This window comes from Eretmochelys imbricata, chromosome 8, assembly GCF_965152235.1.
Source record: "Eretmochelys imbricata isolate rEreImb1 chromosome 8, rEreImb1.hap1, whole genome shotgun sequence".
Taxonomy (NCBI): Eukaryota; Metazoa; Chordata; order Testudines; family Cheloniidae; genus Eretmochelys; species Eretmochelys imbricata.
Genome location: NC_135579.1, coordinates 94147170 through 94170361, shown reverse-complemented (window position 1 = coordinate 94170361; position 23192 = coordinate 94147170). Strand labels below are relative to the sequence as shown.

Here is a 23192-nt window from a genome sequence, read left to right as displayed (position 1 = left end):
GGAAGTGCCCGAAGCCCTAACCCACTTTCATACTCACACCCACACTACCCGAGGCTGGCCAAGCCTGTGTGTAACGTAAGAAGAGAGGGGGAGGGGTGGATGGGAGTTCTTCTCCCGTGCATGGGTCGTCCAGGATTTGCTGTGATCTCCGAATTACTCCAGCTCTCAGAAGGGTTTTAAATTATGGGTTTCTTTGGGCGTTTCATTCTGCGTCCTCTGTTTCTGGTGCTCTTTGTGCCAGTCCAAACCAGCTTTTTGTGGGTTTTTTTGCTTTCCCAAAAGACAACGGCCTTCATTGTTTCACCTGTGTCTTTCATCTCTGCAGCCCTGTTTTTTTCTTGGCTAGCTGTGGCTGGGTGAGAGATAAACTTCTCATCTAGCGCTGTGACCTTGGACTGGGGCCAGCGTCTGGACTGGGGCCAGCTTTGGACTGAGCTTGCTAGCTGCAGTGTTGAGTTAACCCGTCCTTTGCTCTCTTTCTCCTTCCTCCTTTGGTCTCTTGCAGCCTGCAAAAGAATCTTTCACTCTTCACTCACACCTTTGACCCTCCCCAAAATGCTTTGCGATGCTTGCAACAGCGTTAGCAACATGCAGTGCTGATCTGCCTTCCCCAGGGGAACCCCTGAGGTTGTGACATTCCCCCCCTTGACCCCAAATCAACATTTTGTTGTAAGGGGGTACCACTTAGGTTTCCACCCTCCCTCTGACACGGTGGCTAGGGTTACGGTTGGCCACCTACATAAACAGCAATATAGCACAAACAAGATTCTTAGGGTGGCAACAATTGCATACGCTAGCCAGTAGTAGCTTTTGGCTGCAGTAGTAACATAGCATAACACATCCCCCTGTTGACATAAATGCCCCGGCTGAACGACTGTGACAAAGGCAACTTTTTTTAGATTAAACGTGTATTGCAACACTGTAAAGGAGGAGGCATTCGTTTGGAATATGGTTAGTTGTTCCTGGGTGCGCGTCAAGGGCAGGAAAACATTGGGTGCAATTCATGAAAAATTAAACACAACACAGTTAGAGATATTAAGCATACTTTGTGTAACTGCAGGCCAATGCACCGAAAAATTCTGCACCTGAGACTGTAACAGCAAATTAAGGGGCACCTTAGGGTCGGTGGTTTTCCAAACACACACAGAGGTATTGGTAAACACATGGGCCTTCGTGGGGGCGTATTCCAAAGCCTCCCCTTCCCAGCAGATGTGTTGACCCATCTCATAAAAGTGGCCTGGCATCTCCCTTTTTTTTTTTTTTACACATTATTTGGGGGGGCTCCCTAGGCCACAATTGCCAGGTGTTGTCCTTTGCAATCCATACGTGCTGATGGTTAGTGGCTGTGGTTAGCACATACCGCTTAATTGTGTTATTGGGGGAGCCACCTCCCACACGTCGTGATGGACCACCCAATCCTGGATAATATGTGAGGCCACATTTTTAGGAAGCTAAGCCACAATTGCCCTTCCCTGCCAATGAATAATTGACTTTTTTTTTTTTTTAAACTATGGTTAATTTTGAACAGTGGTAAAATGAACAAAGGAGGCCCAAAGGGCCCAAGGCCCATCGGGAACCCTAAGATTTTCAGAGAGAAATGCCACCATACATACGCTGTTTTGCCCTGACAAATTTTGAAGTCTTTAAGCAGCAAGAGCGGTTCCACCACTTTTGTTTGGGGTGTTTCTGGGCTTTTGCTATTACTGCCATGTTTTGTTAACAGAGGAAAAGGGGGAAAAAGCAACAACGTAAATGCACCTATTGGGGAAACTGAGGCACATACAACAACTTTTAAAATGATTAGTTGTTTTGTTCCAGCCCTCCCTGGCTTTCGTTATAGATGTTGTTTGCCTGGTTTAGGAGATTACAGCAACAATATTATATTCCGAGATTAGTAATTGCTATTGCTTGCTAAAGGGCTTTTTATTTTACTTTTACTTCAGGCCACCACAGGAGGAACTGGGTTTGTTTTCATGGGATTCAGGGGAGGTTCAGGGCCACCTACCAGGTATTTTGCTGTGGCCCTGCTGTGTTTATCCGGGCTATGCATTTTTTTCAAGGCACCTTCTCTTCCGCCTTTCGCCTCCCGGATCCCTAACCAGGATCTGGTTACTTTGACTCGGGTCTGTGCACTCCAGGTGGATGCCGGAGCACTAGGTTTGAGCATGGGTTAGAAAAGTCTTAACATAGGTTTAAAATACAATGTAGACGCTCAAGCCCCGGGTTCCCTAACATGGGTCAGCTGACTTGAGTCCCACTAACGTGGGCTTACATTGCAGTGAGTGACATGCTTGATTGCAGGTTCTTAAAGGAGATTAGATGCTGTGAGTATCTCAGCACAGGACACAGCCTTACAGGGAGGCACATGCTAACCATTGACAAATATTTGAAAAGTATGAGTTTCAAGATGGGAGAGAAGCTGTTTAGGTTGGTCCAAGGGATATAAATAGGAGAGGCATAGCAGAGAGGTGTTATTAGTGTTATTTATAGAACTTCTTCTGTAATGCTATAAATGTACTAAATTATTCCACATTTACATCGCAAACTCCTTACAAATTCTTCTCTTATTTTTCCTTGGCAAGAGAAATTCTTCCCAAATGATATCCTACCCTACCTCAACCCCCTCCTGGAATAAGATTACTTGGAGGGAGAAAATCCAGATTGCTGGAATTCTGTGTTATTAAAATCAATATTCTTCAATGAACATTAGGTCTGGACCATACTGAAGTCAGTTATAATGCACAGACAATCATATGCAAGATTTCCAATAGTAATCCAAATACAGCCTTTCATCTATAATGAATTATGGAGCAGTTCCTCTAAATCATCTGTATGGAGTTGCCACTGGAGTTGCCAATTTAAAAAAAAGTGCTAGTTTTGAGCTTCAAATTGATATTTTACTCTGATAAATTAAAATCCAATATGAACCAAGAAGACACTAACCATACAGAAGCATACATTTTTCCTGACCGTTTTCTCCTTTTTGTCTGAGATCTGATCTGCTGCCACCACAGCTCATGTAAGAGCAACACAAGCTAATGACAAGAGCCAAGGACTGACATTTTGGAGAACTAAATAACCTTTCCAAACAAATGAGTAATGGGGCCCGAGGTAGCGAATGTAATTAGGGAGGCTGAAAGCATCCTCTTCCAGGGAATACCTGGAGGAGAGGGCTTGGGAAAAGGAAACTTTGCCCATACTGTTTTCTCCCCTGTGGAATGAACAGGAGGTTCTGTCCCTAAGCTCCACAGATCTCTGTGTTCCACATGGATGGCAGGGGAATCTGCCTCAGGCAACAGATGCCTGTGCAATCTGCATGTAATCACTCTCTGCATTGGCTCTTCCTTCCCATCCACATGGCAGTGCAGATCAGTTACAACCAAGCAACCATGGTTTCCCCAGCTGTGGCGGCTTAGGCTCACAGGATCTCGCATTAAAGGAGTTATGAGTGTCTTGTTTCAACCCAGTTTCCTCTCTGAGGAGATTTTTCACTACCAAGGGCCTCGCACCTTGCGTTATGGCAGCAGAATCCAGCTACTCAGAGCTGAATTTAGCTCTCCAATCACTAAACCTCGATTACTATACAGCTTTCCGATCACAACTGCCAAAATGATTGCGTCCACCCTTTCTCTATCCTCCGCACTGCTCATGAGGCCGCATGAGAAAAACACTAGGTCACTCTTAAATCCTTGTCTCCTGTGCTACCAAAAGCATCATGGAGACAAATCACCAAACTGAACCAGTACATAGGGAGATTTGTTATTACACCTCTACCCCAATATAATGCGACCTGATATAACACGAATTCGGATATAACGCAGTAAAGCAGCGCTCCAGGGGGGGCTGCGCGCTCTGGCGGATCAAAGCAAATTCGATATAACGCGGTTTCACCTATAACACGCTAAGATTTTTTGGCTCCTGAGGACAGCGTTAAATCCGGGTAGAGGTGTATTAGGGCTGTCAATTAATCGCAGTTAACTCACGCGATTAATTCAACAAAATTAATCGCCATTTTAATCACACTGTTAAACAACAGAATACCAACTGAAATTTATTAAATATTTTTGGATGTTTTTCTACATTTTCAAATATATTGATTTCAGTTACAACACAGAATACAAAGTGTACAGTGCTCACTTTATAATATGATTTTTATTACAAATATTTGCACTGTAAAAATGATAAACAAAAGAAATAGTATTTTTCAATTCACCTCATACAAATACTGTAGTACAATCTCTTTATTGTGAAAGTGCAACTTACAAATGTATGTTTTTTTGGTACATAATTGCACTCAAAAACAAAACAATTCAAAACTTTAGAGCCTACAAGTCCACTCAGTCGTACTTCTTGTTCAGCCAATCGTTAAGACAACCAAGTTTGTTTACATTTACAGGAGATAATGCTACCCACTTCTGATTTACAATGTCACCAGAAAGTGAGAAAAGGAGTTTGCATGGAACTTTTGTAGCTGGCATTGCAAGGTATTATGTGCCAGATATGCTAACCATTCATACACCCCTTCATGCTTCGGCCACCAATCCAGAGGACATGCTTCCAATGCTGATGATGCTCATTAAAAAAAAATGCGCTAATTAAATTTGTGACTGACCTCTTTGGGGGAGAACTGTATGTCTCCAGCTCTGTTTTACCTGCATTCTGCCATATATTTCATGTTTTAGTAATCTCGAATGATGACTCAGCACGTTATTCATTTTAAGAACAGATCTGACAAAACACAAAGAAGGTACCAATGTGCGAATTCTAAAGATAGCTACAGCATTTGACCCAAGGTTTAAGAATCTGAAGTGCCTTCCAAAATCTCAGAGGGATGAGGTCTGGAGCATGCTTTCAGAAGTTTTAAAAAAAACAACATTCTGATGCGGAAACTACAGAACCCGAACCACCAAAAAAGAAAATCAGCTTTCTGCTGGTGGCATCTGACTCAGATGATGAAAATGAACATGCTTTGGTCCACACTGCTCTGGGTTGTTATCAAGCAGAACCCATCATCAGCATGGACGCATGTCCTCTGAAATGGTGGTTGAAGCATGAAGGGACATATGAATCTTTTGCGCATCTGGCATGTAAATATCTTGCGACGCTGTCTACAGCAGTGCCATGCGAACGCCTGACTCACTTTCAGGTGACACTGTAAACAAGAAGCAGGCAGCATTATCTCCTGCAAATGTAAACAAACTTGTTTGTCTAAGTGATTGGCTGAACAAGAAATAGGACTGAGTGGATGTGCAGACTCTAAAGTTTTACATTGTTTTATTTTTGAATATAGGCTTTTTGTACATAATTCTACATTTGTGAGTTCAACTTTCATGATAAAGAGATTGCACTACAGTAATTGTATTAGGTGAACTGAAAAAACTATTTCTTGTGATTTTTACAGTGAAAATATTTGTAATAAAAATAAATATAAAGTGAGGACTGTACATTTTGCATTCTGTGTTGTAACTGAAATCAATATATTTGAAAATGTAGAAAGCATCCAAAAATATTTAAATTATATTGTATTCTATATTAACTGTGTGATTAATTGCACGATTAATCACGATTAATTGTTTTAATCGTTTGACAACCCTAGTTATTATAGGTGGGGTTGGAACCACGACCTGTTATTAAGGTGGGCCAACACTTACCATTATAAGACCCTGTTTTCAGTTGCTTATAACCTGGCCTAATGTTAACCGCTTGGGTTACAATTTCCCAAGCTGAGGTCTGCCTCAGTCTGATTATCTGGGGAAAACCACAGCCAAAATGGCCCAGCTGTTTCTGAGAACAAAGCCATGGGAAAAACACACTGGTTTGCACATGCTAAAAAATTATGGGTGACCCCTTACGTTTCGGAGCAGGGATTTGAAATTTGGAAAGCGGGGGCCTTTGTGCCAGGGATGTGTCTGTGGCCATCTCTGTGGAAATCCACCCACCCTTGGCCAAGTGATGAGCTTTGGAAAAACAGCAGTTGGCTCATGCTCCATAGAGACTTGTTTTAGGCAGTTAAATTATCTGAAGACTCCATCCACACTGGCCGTGCTCTGGCCAGGGCTGGGCACCATGTTCCCTGCAACTGCCGTTCTGGGCTGCTGCAGGCTGCATTGGATCCAGGCACCTGAAATGAAACCAGGGAGCCTGTTTCTTCTTTGCTTTCAATGACCCTTTTCTGCGCATAGGCAGCGTGGAGGAGGAATCCTGATTCCAGTGCAGAGGGGGTCAGAGCTGGACCTGCGGATGGGGTGCAGGTTTGTGACAAGGATCCTGCTCAAGGGTGTCGGAGCCTTCAAAGAAGTGGGGGAGCCGCTCCCCGGTCTCCTCTTCACCCCAACACCGCTCCCCTTAGGGCCCGCCCCGCCTCTTCCCCTGGAGGCCCTACCCCCAGTCAAGCCGGAAGCTGGAGTGGGGCCAGGGAGCCTGCCCCCCAGCCTGAGGAAGGGGTGGGGGCTGAGAGCAGCCCCTGGCTCTGCTCCCCGGGCCTCCCACACGATGGGCAGGTAGAGAGTCCATGGCTCTTACCATGGCTGGGCTGTGGCTCTGAGGGCCCCCCCCGGCCAGAGCCAGGTCGGGGACAAAGCTGAGCGGGCAGCTGTGGTGAGCTGGTGCGGAGTCGCACACCCTCCACCTCCATCTGCCCTGGGCAGCCCAGGGGGCGGGGACACAGCCGAGCACTGCTTTCAGCCCCCCCTTTACCGCGGGCAGGTGGTGGGTCCACATGGCTCCCACAACTGCTCGGTTCTTTGGCTGGGCTCCACTCTGGCCTGGCCAGGGGATAGGGTCTGGGGGGAAAGAAGGGGAGTCCGCCATGGTGAAAAGTGGATGGGCCAGCCCGGTACTGCAGCTACTGGGCTGGAGAAGCCTCCATGGAGCCAGTCTACAGACACAGTAACTATGTTTACGTTGCAGATGGCAGTGCGTTTCCTAGCTCAGGTAGACAGACACACACTAGCTCTGCTTGAGCCAACATGTTACAAATACCAGCATAGCAAAGGCTCGCACAGGAGGTGGCTTGGACTAGCCACCTGAGTAAAAGCCTACCCAGTCCCCCGGGTACGTAAGTCAGCCAGTTAACCTAAGTTGCTACATTGCTATTTTTAGTGGGCTAGCTTGTGGACAGCTAGCACATGTTGGGGTACCCGAATTGAGAAGAATGCTCCCGGCTACAGTGTAGCTGTATCCTTGGTGGCCTCATAGGGGAAGGAGAATTCCTTCCTCGTCCTTGCCCAGTCCTCATCCCGCTCCTCTAGCTACGCGCAGGGCACAGAACGTAAACCTTTGCGATTACTGTGGGACCCAAAGCATATCATGTTATTATTTACCTAATATTTCCATAGCTACCATATTCTTATTTGTGAGCACAATTCAATTTGCTTTGATATCTCCTACACAGAGATAATTCTCTGACAATGGTCAGTCTTTTTCTGTTTGTGGCCAACTGTCTTTATAAGCTTTCTGAAACTAGGGAATATAATTATTGATAACATCAAACAGTATCATACAATAAGGAGGAACATGAACTGTTCTTTTTGCTAGAACTACAACACACAGCTGCATTTTCCTCCCAAGCAAATTGATGGTATTTTCTTCCATTATATTTTAACAATTTTAAAGCAGGTTAAATGTGAAGTGCAAACAACTTATCACAGGAGCTCTTTAGTATGTACTACATCAAGGCTGCCAAAAGACCAGCATATCCACCTTCACCTCTTCAGCCTAAACCAACATGATCTGAATGTAGAGCAGTTATTTGACTCCTCCATCCACAATACCTTATGGGCCCAAACAGAGAACATGTAGGCACATGAGTAACATAACTCATGTTATTAGTTCACTGAGGTACTCAGGATCAGGCTCTATAACAAACTCTAGTGTAATTCCCTTGCACCTGAGTCAACTAACGGCTTGCTTTGATATATGATAAAGCTTTATCAAGTTTGTCAGATGCTTTATGTGTTCCCATGTTAGTCTGATATTACTGCCCAGCTAGGAAAAGCTTTTATGGATACATCCATCACGAGATTCAAGTTTGTTCCATCATGTGATTATTTTACTTACTCCTGTCTTTTCATCAAAGATTTTGATTCCTCCAAAGGAGACAGTTAAAAATATTTTCTGTTTATGTTCTCCTTTCGAACGAGCCGCAGCAACAATTCCCTGTTGAGACAAAGAATGGTTGGGTTGATTTCACTACTTTTTGTTTTATTTTCTGGTAGGTGCCCACACATCAAAAAGCGGGGGCATCACTTCAGAGGAGCTGAGCACCTGATGCTTCTCTCTGGCTTCTGGGCATGCTCAGCACTTCTCAGAATCAAGCCCAAGCTCTTCCTTACTATATGCAGCCACAATTTAAAGGCCAATCCAGGTTGAGCCTCCCCCTCACCATCGTCTTCTGCCCTTCCCCACCCCGATACTAATTTTCTTCATGTTCCTCACAGCCTGTTCAATGCATGATCCACACAGAAACTTACCAATTCCCTGAGCCATACAGTCCTCCTTGGAATTTGTTCTTATTTGAGCTGAGGATAACCTGTGATTTCTAGGAGGCTTTTTCGCTCTAAAAATTTATTTTTTCTTGCTTAGTTTTTTAATAAGGCAAGAGGGAAAAGGCTCTCTCTTTCATGGAACAGAATGAGCCAACTGACCTTTCATTTTTAAAGAAAGATCTTCTTTACAAGTTCACAATGCCTGGACTGGAAAATGTAGTGCCTTTTCTGTTTATTCTCCTTTTGTCTAGTGGACTTACCCTATTATTGGATTCTTCTGTCCAGTGGGTGGACTTGCTGTTTGTGCATTCTGTATATTATTATAGCTGAAACATAACCTGGCATTCACCTAGCAACTTCTCTTTCCATCTTCAGAGTCCTACTTCTATCAGTTACCAATGCTATCAGCCTAGGATTCAGTGTCACAAATTACATTTGTGAATAAATAAAAATGCTTAGCCTAATGCTTTGCATCTTCAAAATGCTTTACAAACATTAACTAATTAATCCTCATAACTCAGGTATGAAGTCAGTATTATTATCCCCATTTTACAGATAAGGAGACTGATACACAGAAAGGTTAAGTGACCTGCCCAAGGCCATACAGCCACTTAACGTCAGAGCCAGTGCTAAAACTCAGGAGTCGCTGGTTCCCAAGTTCCCCACTCAGACCACTAGACCAGGGTGGCTTTACTGGAACTTGACCAGAATGTCGAAGGTAACATAATACTTCAGCAGAAGGACATGAATATTAAAATGAAGAGAATGATTCCCTTACGTTACATGGTGAGAGCTAGGAGCTTAGCTCAAAAGACAAGTATATGCATTTGTGAGACCACCAGCTCTGGATGGAGCTAATTGCCTCACATTACTTAGGTAAGTCTCTCCATTATGCTAACAGGAATCAAGCATCTTGGAGATATGGAAATGGCATTCCTGTTGGAGAAAGATCAAAAAAGCCTAGCCCGGTGTCCTAATAGCCACAGGTCTCCCACACAGCTTGTTGGCAGACGGAACCAAGCAATGAATGGAAAAGGGCCTACATGCAGATAAATCATATTAGAGTTTTGTGGCAGATGCTGTTTTGAGAAATTAAGGGCCCTCCTTTAAAACAGATTTCCCCTTTCCCCCATTACAAAATGCTCGTAGCTCTTTTTCAATCTACTTATAAGGAAATATTTACAAAATTGCTGGACCATGAGATGTGTGTTGCACTTCACTATTCATTCATGCTGCTTTATGTCACCTCCTGCTCCTTTCCTTCAGCTTGTCTGTTATCCATCTAGATTGTACAGCTCATCAGGGCAGGGACTGTCTTTTCTAGTTCCGTAAAGTGCCTGCCACATTATGGACACTATTTATTGTGTTTTTCTGACTATAAAAACTAGAGATGGGAGAACACCTCAAATCTAAGCCCCCATATTTTAGGTGGGGTATTGGGGGGAGAGGGGACACGGGAGGAAAAGAGGAAGTTAGATTAAAAGTCTAGGTTAGAGCCAAAACCACTGCTAGAGCCATCTTGGATTCCTAACATCAGAATGTGAAGCAACTCCCAACTTATCAACATCAGAGTCAGGACCTTGTACAGAACTATCCAAATTCTATTTTATGACACCTGTGTGTACAGTGGTCTAAGTGAAAGGGAATTTGATCCAATGCCATGGAAGTAAAATGACAGAGTTCAATCTGAAATTCTCCCCACTTGATTCTGTAACACCTAAACATTAAAAGTTACACTGCACCTTGAGTTTCATCATGGAATCTTGGCATAACTTGTCTCCTCGCGCTGCAGAAACCTCATCTATACCAATCAGTTTTGCTTTGTATCGGACACCATCACCTTTAAACCTCTTTATTAAAGTGGCTTCACTGCGATCCTGACCTGAAAAGACAGAAGTGAAAATTTGAAATTCACGTGACCGAAAAGAAAAAAATAAACAAACACTCACAAGTAAGTTTAAGGTTAAATTTACGTTCATGCCTCAGTACCTGAGCATGTGAGTATCTGCATAAAATTAGGAGAAATTTACAAGTGTAATAAAACCTATATTCCTCAAATGTGTACACAGTGGGATTGCAAGTTTATGAAATCTTCTGCATGAAATTTGCCAGCTATGTCAGTTTACAGAAATAAGAGATGAGCCTGAATCAAACCCATACACCTGAACACTTCTGATTAGTGCAGGATGTTGGAAATCTCAATCCAGATCAGAATTTTGCATCTTGAGTCCACCTCTAATAGAGATATGATACTGCCTCTCTGTACTCCAACTTATCCAGTTGTACTACTAATATTTGTAATGTCAGGATTTGTATTTTATCATTTCCATTTCACAAAATCAAAAAAATAAATTACATCGTCTGTCTATACAACTTTGTTGCTCAAAAGTCATAGCAACTACTGCTTCCGGGTACTATTCTTTTTGTTTCTCAATACATAGTAACAACATAAATGTCAACAGGAATTCACACAGAGTCACTCAGAGCCTAGAGGAGGAAATGGTGATTCTTATTAAAAAGGAATTTGCTTTGAGTGAGACAGTTAGGTGCTGAGAGGGCAAACAGAAACAAGTGACAGAGCAAAGCTGAGAATCAAAAAAACTATAACAAACTACGAGAAGGAGAACTTTCTTAGAAAGACAGCAAACAGATGAGCTCCCAAGTGGGTTATTCCTGAGCATTTACAGAAGCAAGGGTAGATTCTGTACCTTGAGTGGTTGGGGAAAATAGACTGATTTGGGAATCAGTCTTTTTGAGAGCTGGTTGAAGACCTTGATCAAGAACCCTGACGTTCTTGATTGGGAATGGTAATACAGCTTTGCGTTTGCGAGCGATTGCAAATGCAAATTAGAGAATATAGCAGCAGGAGTCCAACAAACCTAATGATTTATGAAATGGTGAGTTCCTGAAGAAAGTTCAAAGAAGAAGACAGAATTGAGAGTCTAGACACTGATTGGTTCCAGTAAGAGAAGCGGGCATTTCTAAAAGCAAGCTGCATCAATTACACACAAAATAGCTACTAACGCAAAATAGAAGTGCAGTGCTCCCATTCTTCTGTGAGAATTAGGAGAGTTACACATTCACATGCTGCTTTCCATTTTGCAGAAGCAGGAGAGACTCTGAGAAATTGAATCAGGTGGACCACGTCGCTACAAGGTACAAACCAAAAAGAACACAGTAATGTAACAGATAAAGAAAGGCAAGAATATGAGGGTGGGAGAGAAGAGGATAGGAAAAATGAAAACCCATAATGAAATAATGACAGGCCCAAGTGACAGACTTCAGATCCAAATCTGAATCCAAATCTCCACAAAGTTCAGAAGTGTTTGGACGTGAGGTTCTGATTCAGGCACAATCTTGAGCACGCAGTAATTGAACCTGCTCCTGGAAAAGAAAGCAAGGGATAAGGTGAGTCCAGTATGTCCTCACGAGCGACAACTGAAATATCTAAAAGATCTGCGAGGTAAAAACAGATCAGAAAAAGAGTCCAGGTTTTCATTGAGAAATCCAAACCCCAGAACCTTAAAACTTCCAGTTTTCCGATGAAATTTTTTAGATTTTTTGAGAAGTCAAAATTTTCTGCAGGAAAAAAAAAATCCCATTTTCTGACCAGCTTTACTGAGAAAGAAAGATTAAAAGGGCTACATAAAAATTAGAAATGCTGAGCACTTCAGTGGCAGAAGTATATGCTTAGAACCTCTGAAAATCAGGTAACTTGCTTAAGTGCCCACCGGTGGATTTATACTCTTATTATTTATTGTTTACATTGTGGTAACACCTAGAAGGCCTAGTCATGGATCAAGACCTCATTGTGGTAGGTGCTGTACTAACACAAAATAAAAGGATGATTGCTGGCCCCAAATGACTTATAATCTAAGTAACTAACAATCTAATGTTAGGCACTCTAGGTTGAAAAATCTGGTCTCTGTCTCTTCCAGCTCTGATTTCTATTTTAAAACTTGCATTTGAGCACTTTAAACAATGACTCTTACAAAGAAAAACTAATAGCTGCTTCTGTGCTATTGGCTGCTAATGTGTAGAATTTAGAGACTTTTTAAAAAGTAATGAATAACTATCAACTCAACTATATTTACATACATTCCAAGCTGATTAGACTTCTTCCCTCAATCTATGATTAGCTAAATCTACATGGTTAAAATCCTTCTAACATTTTCATCAGGAAAAATACGTAGCGAACATGCACAAGAAAGAACATTTAAAAATGAAGGACTCATTTCGGTTCCTCTTCACCCAGAGTACTCACAAGCACTACAGTTCACACTATGAACAAGTGACCTGCAAAATTCCATGGCAAATATTAGCTCATGGCAAATATTTTATGGCTGAATTATAACCCCAAAAATAAGGGCAATGACAAGCAATCCTTGTCATCTACCTCCCTCCCTCAATTAGGTTTACCCTCTGCTTTCCCAAAAGGGATTAAATAGGGGAATGAGTCTTCATGCTTTTAAATGATATTTGATAAAAGACTAATGGCAGATAGATGATGAGTCAGAAACTGTAAGTAATGTTAAAATTATGGCTTAGGGAAATGCTAAGGCAGATGTCAGTATCGACAGCTAAAGCAATGAAAGAACATTTGCTACACTAAGCCCTGAAAAAACATCTGGATACACAACAATGCGGAGCCAGATCAGTGGGCTTTGCTGCATGCCTGTCACATGTGTAAACAACATGCCTAGTCAATTTTATGTTGCAGTAAATAAAATCCAATTCAAAAAGCATTCACACCAACAGTTTCCAATCTTGTATCTTCATTACAGCAAAAGCAGCTGTTAGTTAATATTAATATTGCCATCAGTCTAAGCTCATAAGTGATCTAGAATGCTTTCTGTATCTGCATCATGATCATTAATTTGTACCCAATTCAGATATTTGTAAATTTATACCCCAGCCTATGATCATTTTTTCTGAATGTACTCTAATTCACAACACGAACAGTCTCACTAACATACATTTTATGGCGCTGTATGCTTACAGGCAACACCCATTTCATTTATGTACATTCAGCATTTATTAAGAAGTGGATACAGCAGAATGAAGTGCTTTTTTGATATATGATGGGGAATGGTCAGCAAATTGAGAATGATGTAGGAACTGTAAAGTGTGCTGGAAATGAAAAATGAGTGAAGACTACAAATTCACAAATAAAAAAACCTGTAGACTTTGTCTAAATTACAAAACCAACCATGCTGCGGGACCTAGTTACGACATGGTATCTATCTATCCCAAGTTCTTACAGTGATGCCCATCAATGTAGTACCGGAAGTCCTAGTAGTCTCCCAGCATAGTTACCAACATGTTTCTTTCACACAGTGTGGACACGACAGGTCCCTATTTTTACTGTTTTCCCAATTCCTGGTTAAGGCGTAACCTTGTTTCAACTGTATTGCAGTATTATCCTGCTGTAAGCAAGTTCCCCAATGCAGCTGACTTTATAGCATAGATAGGACTTTAGATTTAAGGTAAAGGAATGTCTCATTTGTATGATGGGCACTTATGCAGCAGACAGTCCAGACTCTCATTCAATATGCCACCATTAAAAGGGAACTTTTTAATTCAAGTTCTTGAGCAAGGTCCTCTATGTTTTAGAAATAGCATAAATAGTGTATACCTGAAGTATGGGGTTGTAATTCTGTTCCTGGCCAATGGGAGCTGTGGAGTTGGCGCTCAGGGTGCGGGCAGCATGTGGAGCCCCCGTGGTCACCCCTACGCCTAGAAGCCTGACATACTGGCTGCTTCCAGGAGCTGCACAGAGCCAGGGTAGGAAGGGAGCCTGCCTTAGCCCTGCTGTGCCATCAACCGGACATTTAAGAGCCCGTTCAGTGGAATTACTACGCTGTATTTTATTCTGTACAACAAACAGATCCAGCCTTACTCTCCTTCCCCCCCATCTCTTTCTTTTGCTTCTCCTCAGCCCCCCCCAATCCTCATCCCTTCTTGCACTCATTCACCCCAAATCTTCCACACTACCACTCCCTTCCCATTTGTTTTCTCCTGCTTCTTCTCAGGCCCAAGCTTCCTCATCTGTTTCATGTCTCTCAGTTTTATTGCTCATGTGAACTATGAGAAACTACATAGAGAAGCTTCAGCCTGTAGTTTTTCACTTCCAGCTATGCCTTCCAGAAAAATGCAAATTATCTTAAAAGGGTGGAAGTTCCCAGATAAACAATAAAGCTTTTAAAGCAAATTGAAGCCTGTTTCAGATCTCAAAATGTTGCCAGACTATACTGTTCAAATTAAATACAGTTTTAACAAGAGAACATTTCTTTCTACATTACACATCTGCTGAGAACTGAGTATAGGATTCTGCAATTCTCCTGCTACAACTGATACTACAAGATGTCTGAATATCATGGCGGGCAGGTTGCTAATTTAGGCTTCAATCCTGCAGATATAGGGGTCTGTCCAGAGCTCATTGCCAGATTGAAGACTTGACAATTATTTTGTTTTACAGGCTGTTAAATGGCTTCAGAATTTAAATGACGTAAGAACAAACTTTTACAAACCCCAAGTCCAAAAAACATTTTTCAAGCATTTGTTCTAAAATCCCATTGTAAACAGCTGTTTGTAAGCAAACATCTGTATTCCTACACAGTAAAACCAAGAACCGAAAATGTAAACTAAAATTGGATTGATTTTTATAACCCAGGCTCAGAAAAATACAAAATGGAAAAAAACATTAAGTCCACACAAATCTGATTCTAAAAATTCATTCACTTTCTATTTCTAAAGATTTCAGAGTTAAGATAGGCAAAAATGTTTTGTTTGCAGCATATGTATTTTAAATTCACAGTGGTCCTTTACTATGTAAATGCATTGGTAATGATCAAGCCTATCCCCATATACGCTGCAGTTCTCCTTTAAGCCAAACTATATGTTCCAGCTGGATCCACTGTTCCCCTGTGACCTTGAATGGTGTGACCTTTGCAGTTGAGTTAGAACATTAAACCTAAACCTCTTTACCCTTTTCACTCAACTGATAAATCCCCAGAGCCTTTCAACATAACTGTGTTTCTGCATCCAAAGTAGAGACATCTTTGTTATCACGGACAGGATTTAAGACTATTTTATCTAGGTCTATAAATCAACAATAAAAGTAAACAGATAGTTTGCACATGTCTAGTGCATTTTATTCAAGGCACTGTATTTTACAGTAATTAAATTAAGACAAGCAACACCCTGTAAGGTAGATACAGCAACACCCCACATTTTACTACTGGGGAATGGGTGGAACAGAGGTTAAGAATTTGCTAAAAATCACAAAGAAAACCAGTGGCAGAGCCAAAAACGAAATCCAAGGTCCTGCCTCTCAATTCTATGAGGTTACTGCTACACATGCTCTCTATAAACTGTTATAAAGATCAAGTGAAAAATAAGTTATTGCAGCCAATCCAATTTTAACCATATTAACTTGACAGCAGGCAGTTGAGATGCTTCCAAGACTCCTACCCACAAGAAGTTGTTTCTTAAACTTGCTTTAGGATTCTGCCAGCACTGATAGAACAGAACAGGGTTACAATTAGAACAGCATAACAACTGCAGTTGAATACACACTTTGATTTGCAGACTTACTCCAGAACTATGATTTCAGCAGGTAGTATAAAGCTATTTTAACGAATGTACACATTTTTTGACTATTAGACTCCAGCTAATCCACTGAATTTTGAAAATTAGAGATTGACAAAATGGTCATCCGAGGTTTATCCTCCAGCCACTTTACATCAGTTGACAGTATGTATCAGTAGGACTCACACTCAGTTGTGGGCCAGAATATGAAGTCCCACCTGACCTTGACTCCTGGTCTAACAGAGCTCCATGTTAATGTTGTATCAACGTGCTAACTTTGTATTACATTCTGTACATTCACTTGGAGACTTTGCAAATGGGTGTATTTCATAAACAGGAATAAAAACAACAAACCATCATAGAAGAAAGCAGTTTTATTGTAGCTTTTTCTTTATGCTAATATACTAGACTAAACAGTGTTTTAACAGCATCCAGTAATCTAAACGGATAACCCTGGAAATGGCTATATTCTTTATTTAAATGTGTATCCCCCCCCTCAGGGCATAATGCACATTTCTGATTTTTAAGTGTATAAAATATATAGTGATGTTATCAGCGAAGTCAATAACATGCCTCCAGGAGTCAATTCTCTGAAGAATGACACTCCACTGTCTTTTATACTAAAAAACTGTCAAATTTGTAGTCACCATACTTTCAAATTATAAACTGAAATGACATTTTTATTTTTAGATTTCACAGAGATCTAAACCAATGGCACACAATTGTAAACAGTCTACATTTTCATGGAGACAATTAGCATTTCTACAGCACTGAGGCAGTGAAGAATACAAACAAACACTACAGCTCAGAATGACATCTAAGGCAGTGCATACTGGACATCATAGGTAAAAGAGTTAAATGCTAAGTAAAAGATGTTTCCCATTCAGTGTGTGTATGTATGCCCCCATCCATAGAGGTATACACACACACAAACACACACACACACAGCACAGACCTTCAGCTGGTGTAGACTGTGTAACTATATTAAAGGAAGTTTACTCCAACTGAAACCTGCTGAAGACTTGGTCCACCATTTTTTAACATAATCATGCATTTAAAGTTCAATTGAGCATAAAATTCAATATTCACGTGGAGCTATATGCTCTATATGTTTTCTTTTCTTTTTCTTTTATATATACAATATTACATTAACAGCTCAAATAAAACTCTTACTCTAACAGGAATCTGTCCTGCAGTCAGGCAAGTTTTCCCCATTGATTTCACAGGAACTGGATCCAGAAGAAGCAAGCCGCACAAAATGTTTGTTGAGACTGCAGTATCATAGAAAACACAGTCCAAATTACTTTCCAGTTTCTTTTTGGTGTGTAAAAGACAGTCTGGTACAGGGAGCTTAAACAATTTTTCAAAACCCACACAAAACAAAAAAAGAAAACAACAAACAGGAAATTTGCGGAATCTTATCAAATTTCCTCGTTTCCCCCTCTAGTGAACTTGTGCACTTCTGGAAGAAGAATTTCTAAATATCTAGATTCTGCATCCACACTAAATTCATTGGGAACAGGATTGCTAGATGCCATTGTGGTATTTCTAGAATAGCAATATCATTCAAAGACATGGAGATACAGAAAAATGTTTTTTCTCTTAACATATTGGGTTTATTTTAGTTTTATTACTGCAGCAAAGTGAAAATATGTAATTATATTAATATTTGAAAGACAGCAGATAAGTCTTCTCAGTATCTCCTGCACAAAGCTAGACAATAAAGCAGCAAAGCCTTGCACTATATGTGCATAAAGTTTATTTCCTATATCATCAGGATAATTCTTCTCTAACAATGTATTCAAACAGGCTTCCCACAGAATTTGCTGTTCATTATTACAAGGTTATTTAGCATTTAATTTCTACAGTCCATAACATATCTCAGGAGACTATAATATATATTTTATTTTACATACCAGACAAATAAGCTTAGTACTGGGTGGACCTCATGGGCAGAGCACAGGGCTGTCTACCCTGCATGTCCCCTGCCATGTACTTCAGGAGGTGAGGCAAGCCTTGCCACCTGCTTCTCTTGCTTTCCTCTAGCGGCTCCTGCAATCCCTCACCCCTGAGCCTCTAGAAGTCATCATCAGGCCCTCGTCCTGCGAGCCTCCCTGGCTGCCCACAATGTGCCACACCCATGCAACCAGTTTACCTCTGCACTATGTCCAGAAAACATCTGTACATGCTCTTGCTTCACGCTGTCCACTTCCTCACCCTCATGTCCCACCTGATACCAAGAGGGCTGCCACTGGAGGAGGGCAAGGAACCCCAGTGGGCCAGCCTGTAGTCCACTCTGGTTCCATGGCCCATCGGGCATATTATTTGGCAGCTGCTCCATGGAGCCATGAGTGTAGGCATGTACCTGGAATGGTTCACAAAATCCCCCTGCACGTGTCCCTTCTGCTGTGAGAGGGAGATCCTGGTGCACATCTATGTAGGGTGCATCCAGTTGCAGCCCCTCTTCCAGAACCTCTTACTGAGGTTCCTGCTGCACTTTTCCCTGCACCGCCTGATAAATGCAGTGGGCCCACACAGTCGCGGGACCTCTTTGTCAGTCTCCTCCCGGTGCTGGCCAAGATGGCCACCCATCATACCAGGAGGAAGAAGGTGGATGGGGTGTGTGCGCTCCGTGACTGTGGGGCCTATTTCCATTCCCTTGTCCAATCATATCTCCAGGTAGAGTTTCTCTGGGCAGTGTCCACTGACTCCTTAGATGCCTTTGAGGAGCGAGCAGTGGGCGCTGTCCAGGTTTCTATGCTTGGTGTCTCCCTCTGGTTCCCTGATTTTTAACTTTTGACTTCACTACCTTAACCTTTAACTGCACTACCATTTCTGCTTTTCATTTGTTGCCCCACGTACTCACTTGTGTCCCTGGCTTACCGGCTCTTCCCCATTAGCTCTTCCCCCATTGGGTGAGCCTAGACTTGCCTGTCCAAGATCTGCATATAATAGTAACACGAATCATTGTTCTAAATGAAGATGTACTTTGAAATGAAAATGAAATGAAAAACTTGAATTTAAACTATGTTTCTGAAAGGTAGTTTTAAAGCAACTGAAATAACTATTCATATAGTGAAATGTAATCCAAGACCCCAAAAAGGTTGATAAATTTAAAGGCATGACAGGATTAAAAAGAAACCCAACATTTACCATCTCTCTATGCTCTTACATTATATTCCCTACCAGGGAATGTGAGTGTTACTAGAACCCTTCCAATGCAAAATGTTTCCCTTCCACTCCCAACATGGATCTGTTAACAGTCACCATCGAGCTCCAAGCAAAAGCTACCTGCTTGCGGTAGAGTTAAAAAGTCACCCCTACTGCGATCTGCTTCATTAACAAACAGATATCCCCAAGGTAATGCTACACGAAGCCTCAGCTGCAGCTTCTTCCCTCAGAGTCTTCCACAGGCCCAGGCCCACTCTGCTTGAGGGCTGCTCCCACCTCCTTTACAGTTATGGCGAACTCTAACGAGCCACTCCTGTCCCAGCTTGTCAACAGGATGGAACCTGCAACTCCGTGTAGGGTTCCAACACTTTCTAACAAAGAGAACCACAGGAGACACACACGCATCACCTTCCATCCTCCAGTGGGGGGAAAAAACCTCCATTGACTTAAATGGGAACAGAATTGTGCCCAATGTGAGAATTATTTAAAGAGATAAAAAGAAATTTTGCACTCTCAGTGAACTTCCATTAGGATTAGATTTAAAGTATTACCTGTAAATTTAACCAGAAATACAAGGATATCTATAAAGTTATTTAGCCAATCATCTCAATGATACTTTCCACTTGTTTATCATTGTCTTTCACTGTAAACTCTACTCTAGCTTTATGGCATTTTGGATTATTAGTACTTGAACAGAATTACTGTATTCAAATGCATATGGACATCCCAATTTCTGGAACAAAAGATATAATAAATATATAAGCAAGCAGTCATTTCCATTGCTGCATAGACTTGTAACTGATTAAACTATTTCTTACCAGTACAAAGAAGTATTTGTGACTAAGATGAGAGGACAATTCAATTATTTACTGAGAAGGCCTCAGTATAAAATTACACTTGATGACACTTTTAGATAAATCTCAGTGATAGTGAGGTTAGGGTAAGCACATCAGAAGTGACAATGACTGAACACTTACATTCCACAGGTAATGGATGCAAGGATAGATGACAAATCATTCACTTTAATTTTAGTTAAAAGGTTCACTGATTAATTTTATTTTCTTAGATGGACTTTTGAGGGCACAGCATATGGTCACATCCTAAAATGCAGAAATGACAGGAAGCCAGGTGTAATTAAACTTCCTTTCAGGTTCTGTACCATGCAAGTCTTCATAAATCTTGGAAAGCTGTTTTGTCAGGGTGTGCATGGCATAGGCTGTCTTCTCTGATTCAGAAAACAATTTAGCACCCCATATTCTGCAGGGACTTCTACTGAAGTCAGAAGAATTCCCTAGGGTTTAAATAAGAAGTAAGTTTCGCTCATTAGGTTTAGTTAATGTGCCCTCGGGAATTACAGGAAGCTAAACTGGTCAAAAGTTCATTTTAAAATTGATGTAATCTTTCATTGTCAGAGCTTATTAATAAAAAATGATGCCTTATGTACAATACAGGGGATTTCTGCAGACTTTGCTCTTCAAAATCATAATGGAGTTCAACAAAAGAATAATTTATGTCTTCTCTTACCATTTAAAGATAAGTGAAAATACTTTAAAAATAACAAATAGATAACAAATGAAAAATAAATACAGTAGTATTAAAAAGAGCGGGGCAAGTCAGTTCCTCTCTCACCTACCTGCCAGGACCTGAATACCAGTTGTGCATTTCTGATATGACATGTAAAAACAAAGGCCTCAGGAGGTCATCTAGTCCAATCCCCTGCTCAAAGCAGGACCAACCCCAACCCCAATACCATATTCTCGTGTTCCCTTAATGGATGTGATAATTCCCCAAGGCAGCAGGAAGAGTAAGTTAAGAAGGGGTTCTGTTTAGAGTCAACAAATCTCTCATACATGTTCAAAGAGAAAATATGTATTTCCTTTGAAAATAGCTAAAAAGCGTAAATTAAATGGCCAAGAAAACAAGATATAGCCCAAAAAGCTGTAACACGAAGACACTGCCCACTGACAAGATTTACATTTTTACCCTCTTTGGCCAATAGCTAGCAGCACCAGTAATTTGTACAATAATGGCAAATAGGACTGTAAAACAAACTGGTTGAAAAAATTGCAAGTGATTTTTTGTTTGGTGAATTTAGCCCTTGTTTTGTGTTTGTGTATCATCTCCAAGCAAGTTGTAAGAGCTGCAAATTTGTTTGAAGAATCCTGTGTGACAAGAAGCTTTCTATCTTATGGCCTGATTGTGAACTGTGAGTATTTGTGATTTGTTTTGGACCAAGTAAATCATGCAGTGTTGTTTCTATTCTCTGACTGGATTAGCTAATCCTAATAAACAATGAAAAATCACTGGGGTTTTGTTTCTTTCAGAGAATGGCTGGACTCAGGGAGGGAGCTGCTGAACTCAGTTTAAACCACTGTCAAAGGCAGCATGCTGGTCCTTTGCCTGCTTCTGTGCTCACTCCACCTCATCTTCTACTAATGTTTACCACGATGCCACTCACAGCAGTACTCCGGTGGCCCTCTGGAGAGTGCCCATTTGGGGAGCTGTGGCAGCAGGATTCTTTCCATTTCTGCCCCTATGGGCAATAAAAAAAAACCCCCATAGCACTGCTTTCCTCTGGAAATTGTTCGTGTTTTGCAATCCAATGTTTCGGGAAGAAAATTATTTTCATGTTGGCCTCCCGCTGCCTCTCCAGCATCACAGAATGTCTCTCCCTGCTGGAGAAGCAACAGGAGGCAAAGAGGAAAGCAGCTTTTTCTTGAGACTTTGGGCAAAAAAATGCTGTCAATTTCAAAATTACAACAGTGGCAAAGTGCTTCTTTCAATTTGTTCCTTTCATTTTTGCCTCCCGCTGCTGTTGCTATTGTCGAAGCAGCAGCAGGAGGCAGAAATGAAAAGACTACGGCCGCCACTCGCCCTTGGGCAAAACATCAAGAAGAAGAAAAACACCCCTACAGCAAAAAGAATTCCAGAGGCCAGAAAATGGAGCTTGTGCACCTCTTGTATATGGCACCACAGAGAATCATAACATCACAATAATTGTTTTATTTTTTAGAGCTACATCCACTCACCCTCTGCGCACTCCAAGTGCTAGGGGTGCAATACATATGTTTAAAAACATTTACCATGCAAAAAAATACTTTGTTATAAAAATAATAAAATGCAAAAATAAACACAAATGTCCACTCCAGGGAAAGGGAAAGAAAGGAAGTGAAATTACTAAAAGGAAACCACTGGGGGAAAGAAAGGTTGAGGTGTTTTTTTGGTTTTTTGTTGGATTTTTTTGAGAGACAGTGACTCGGATTATTGGGGGAATGAGTTTAGCAATATACAGCAAACTAATTCAACTGCCAACCATGCTAAGGTGTGAAAGTAGAATCCTAACAGAAGGTTGCTGTACAAGTGAGGATACCTGCTCCAATTAGGATTAAAGTCAAGTTCTCTAATGTTACTTGAGTATATTCAGTTAAAGACTTTAAGAACTAGCATTGCCAACTCAAAATCAGTCTAGTATTTCAGAGGCATCAAAGAGAAATAATGCTGGGAAGGCATAATCTGATTATGGTTGACCAAACCAGTAATCTTATGGACTACTGCATATTGAACCAGCTCCAAATAATGGACAAGGCTCTGAAAAACATAACTACGATAATCCAGCCAAGTAGTTACAATTGGTTTTGGTACTGTTGTGAGGTCTTTACAGAATATTGCCTGCACAACTAGAAACCGACAACTTCAAACCACTTTCTGTACATGATTTCCCATGGAAAAGCTAACCTTACTACCTCAGAACAATTCCCATCAATAACAGCACAGGGGAGATGGGAGGAAAAGGAGAAAGTCTCTTCATACCACCAAGCTGTACCCACCACCAAGCCTTTTATTTTCCTGGGATTGAGGATAAGACACCTTTTAGGAGACCAAGCGCCACATCATCCCACCATACACTCATCATGTATGAGACAGAGCAGGACAAATTCTGCCTTC

The 23192-nt window shown here is 41.3% G+C and overlaps 1 protein-coding gene across 3 annotated transcripts in view; it reads right to left on the bottom strand.

Annotated features, from left to right (window-relative positions):
* DAB1 (DAB adaptor protein 1) overlaps nucleotides 1-23192 on the bottom strand; it is a 165713-nt gene that overhangs the window by 73529 nt on the left and 68992 nt on the right. For all 3 annotated transcript variants that reach the window (XM_077824740.1, XM_077824737.1, XM_077824739.1), the window contains exons 2-3: nucleotides 10229-10368; nucleotides 8059-8157 (exon numbers count right to left, since the gene is read on the bottom strand). In XM_077824740.1, coding sequence (XP_077680866.1) covers nucleotides 8059-8157; nucleotides 10229-10368 — 239 coding nt within the window. The remainder of the gene's footprint in view (nucleotides 1-8058; nucleotides 8158-10228; nucleotides 10369-23192) is intronic.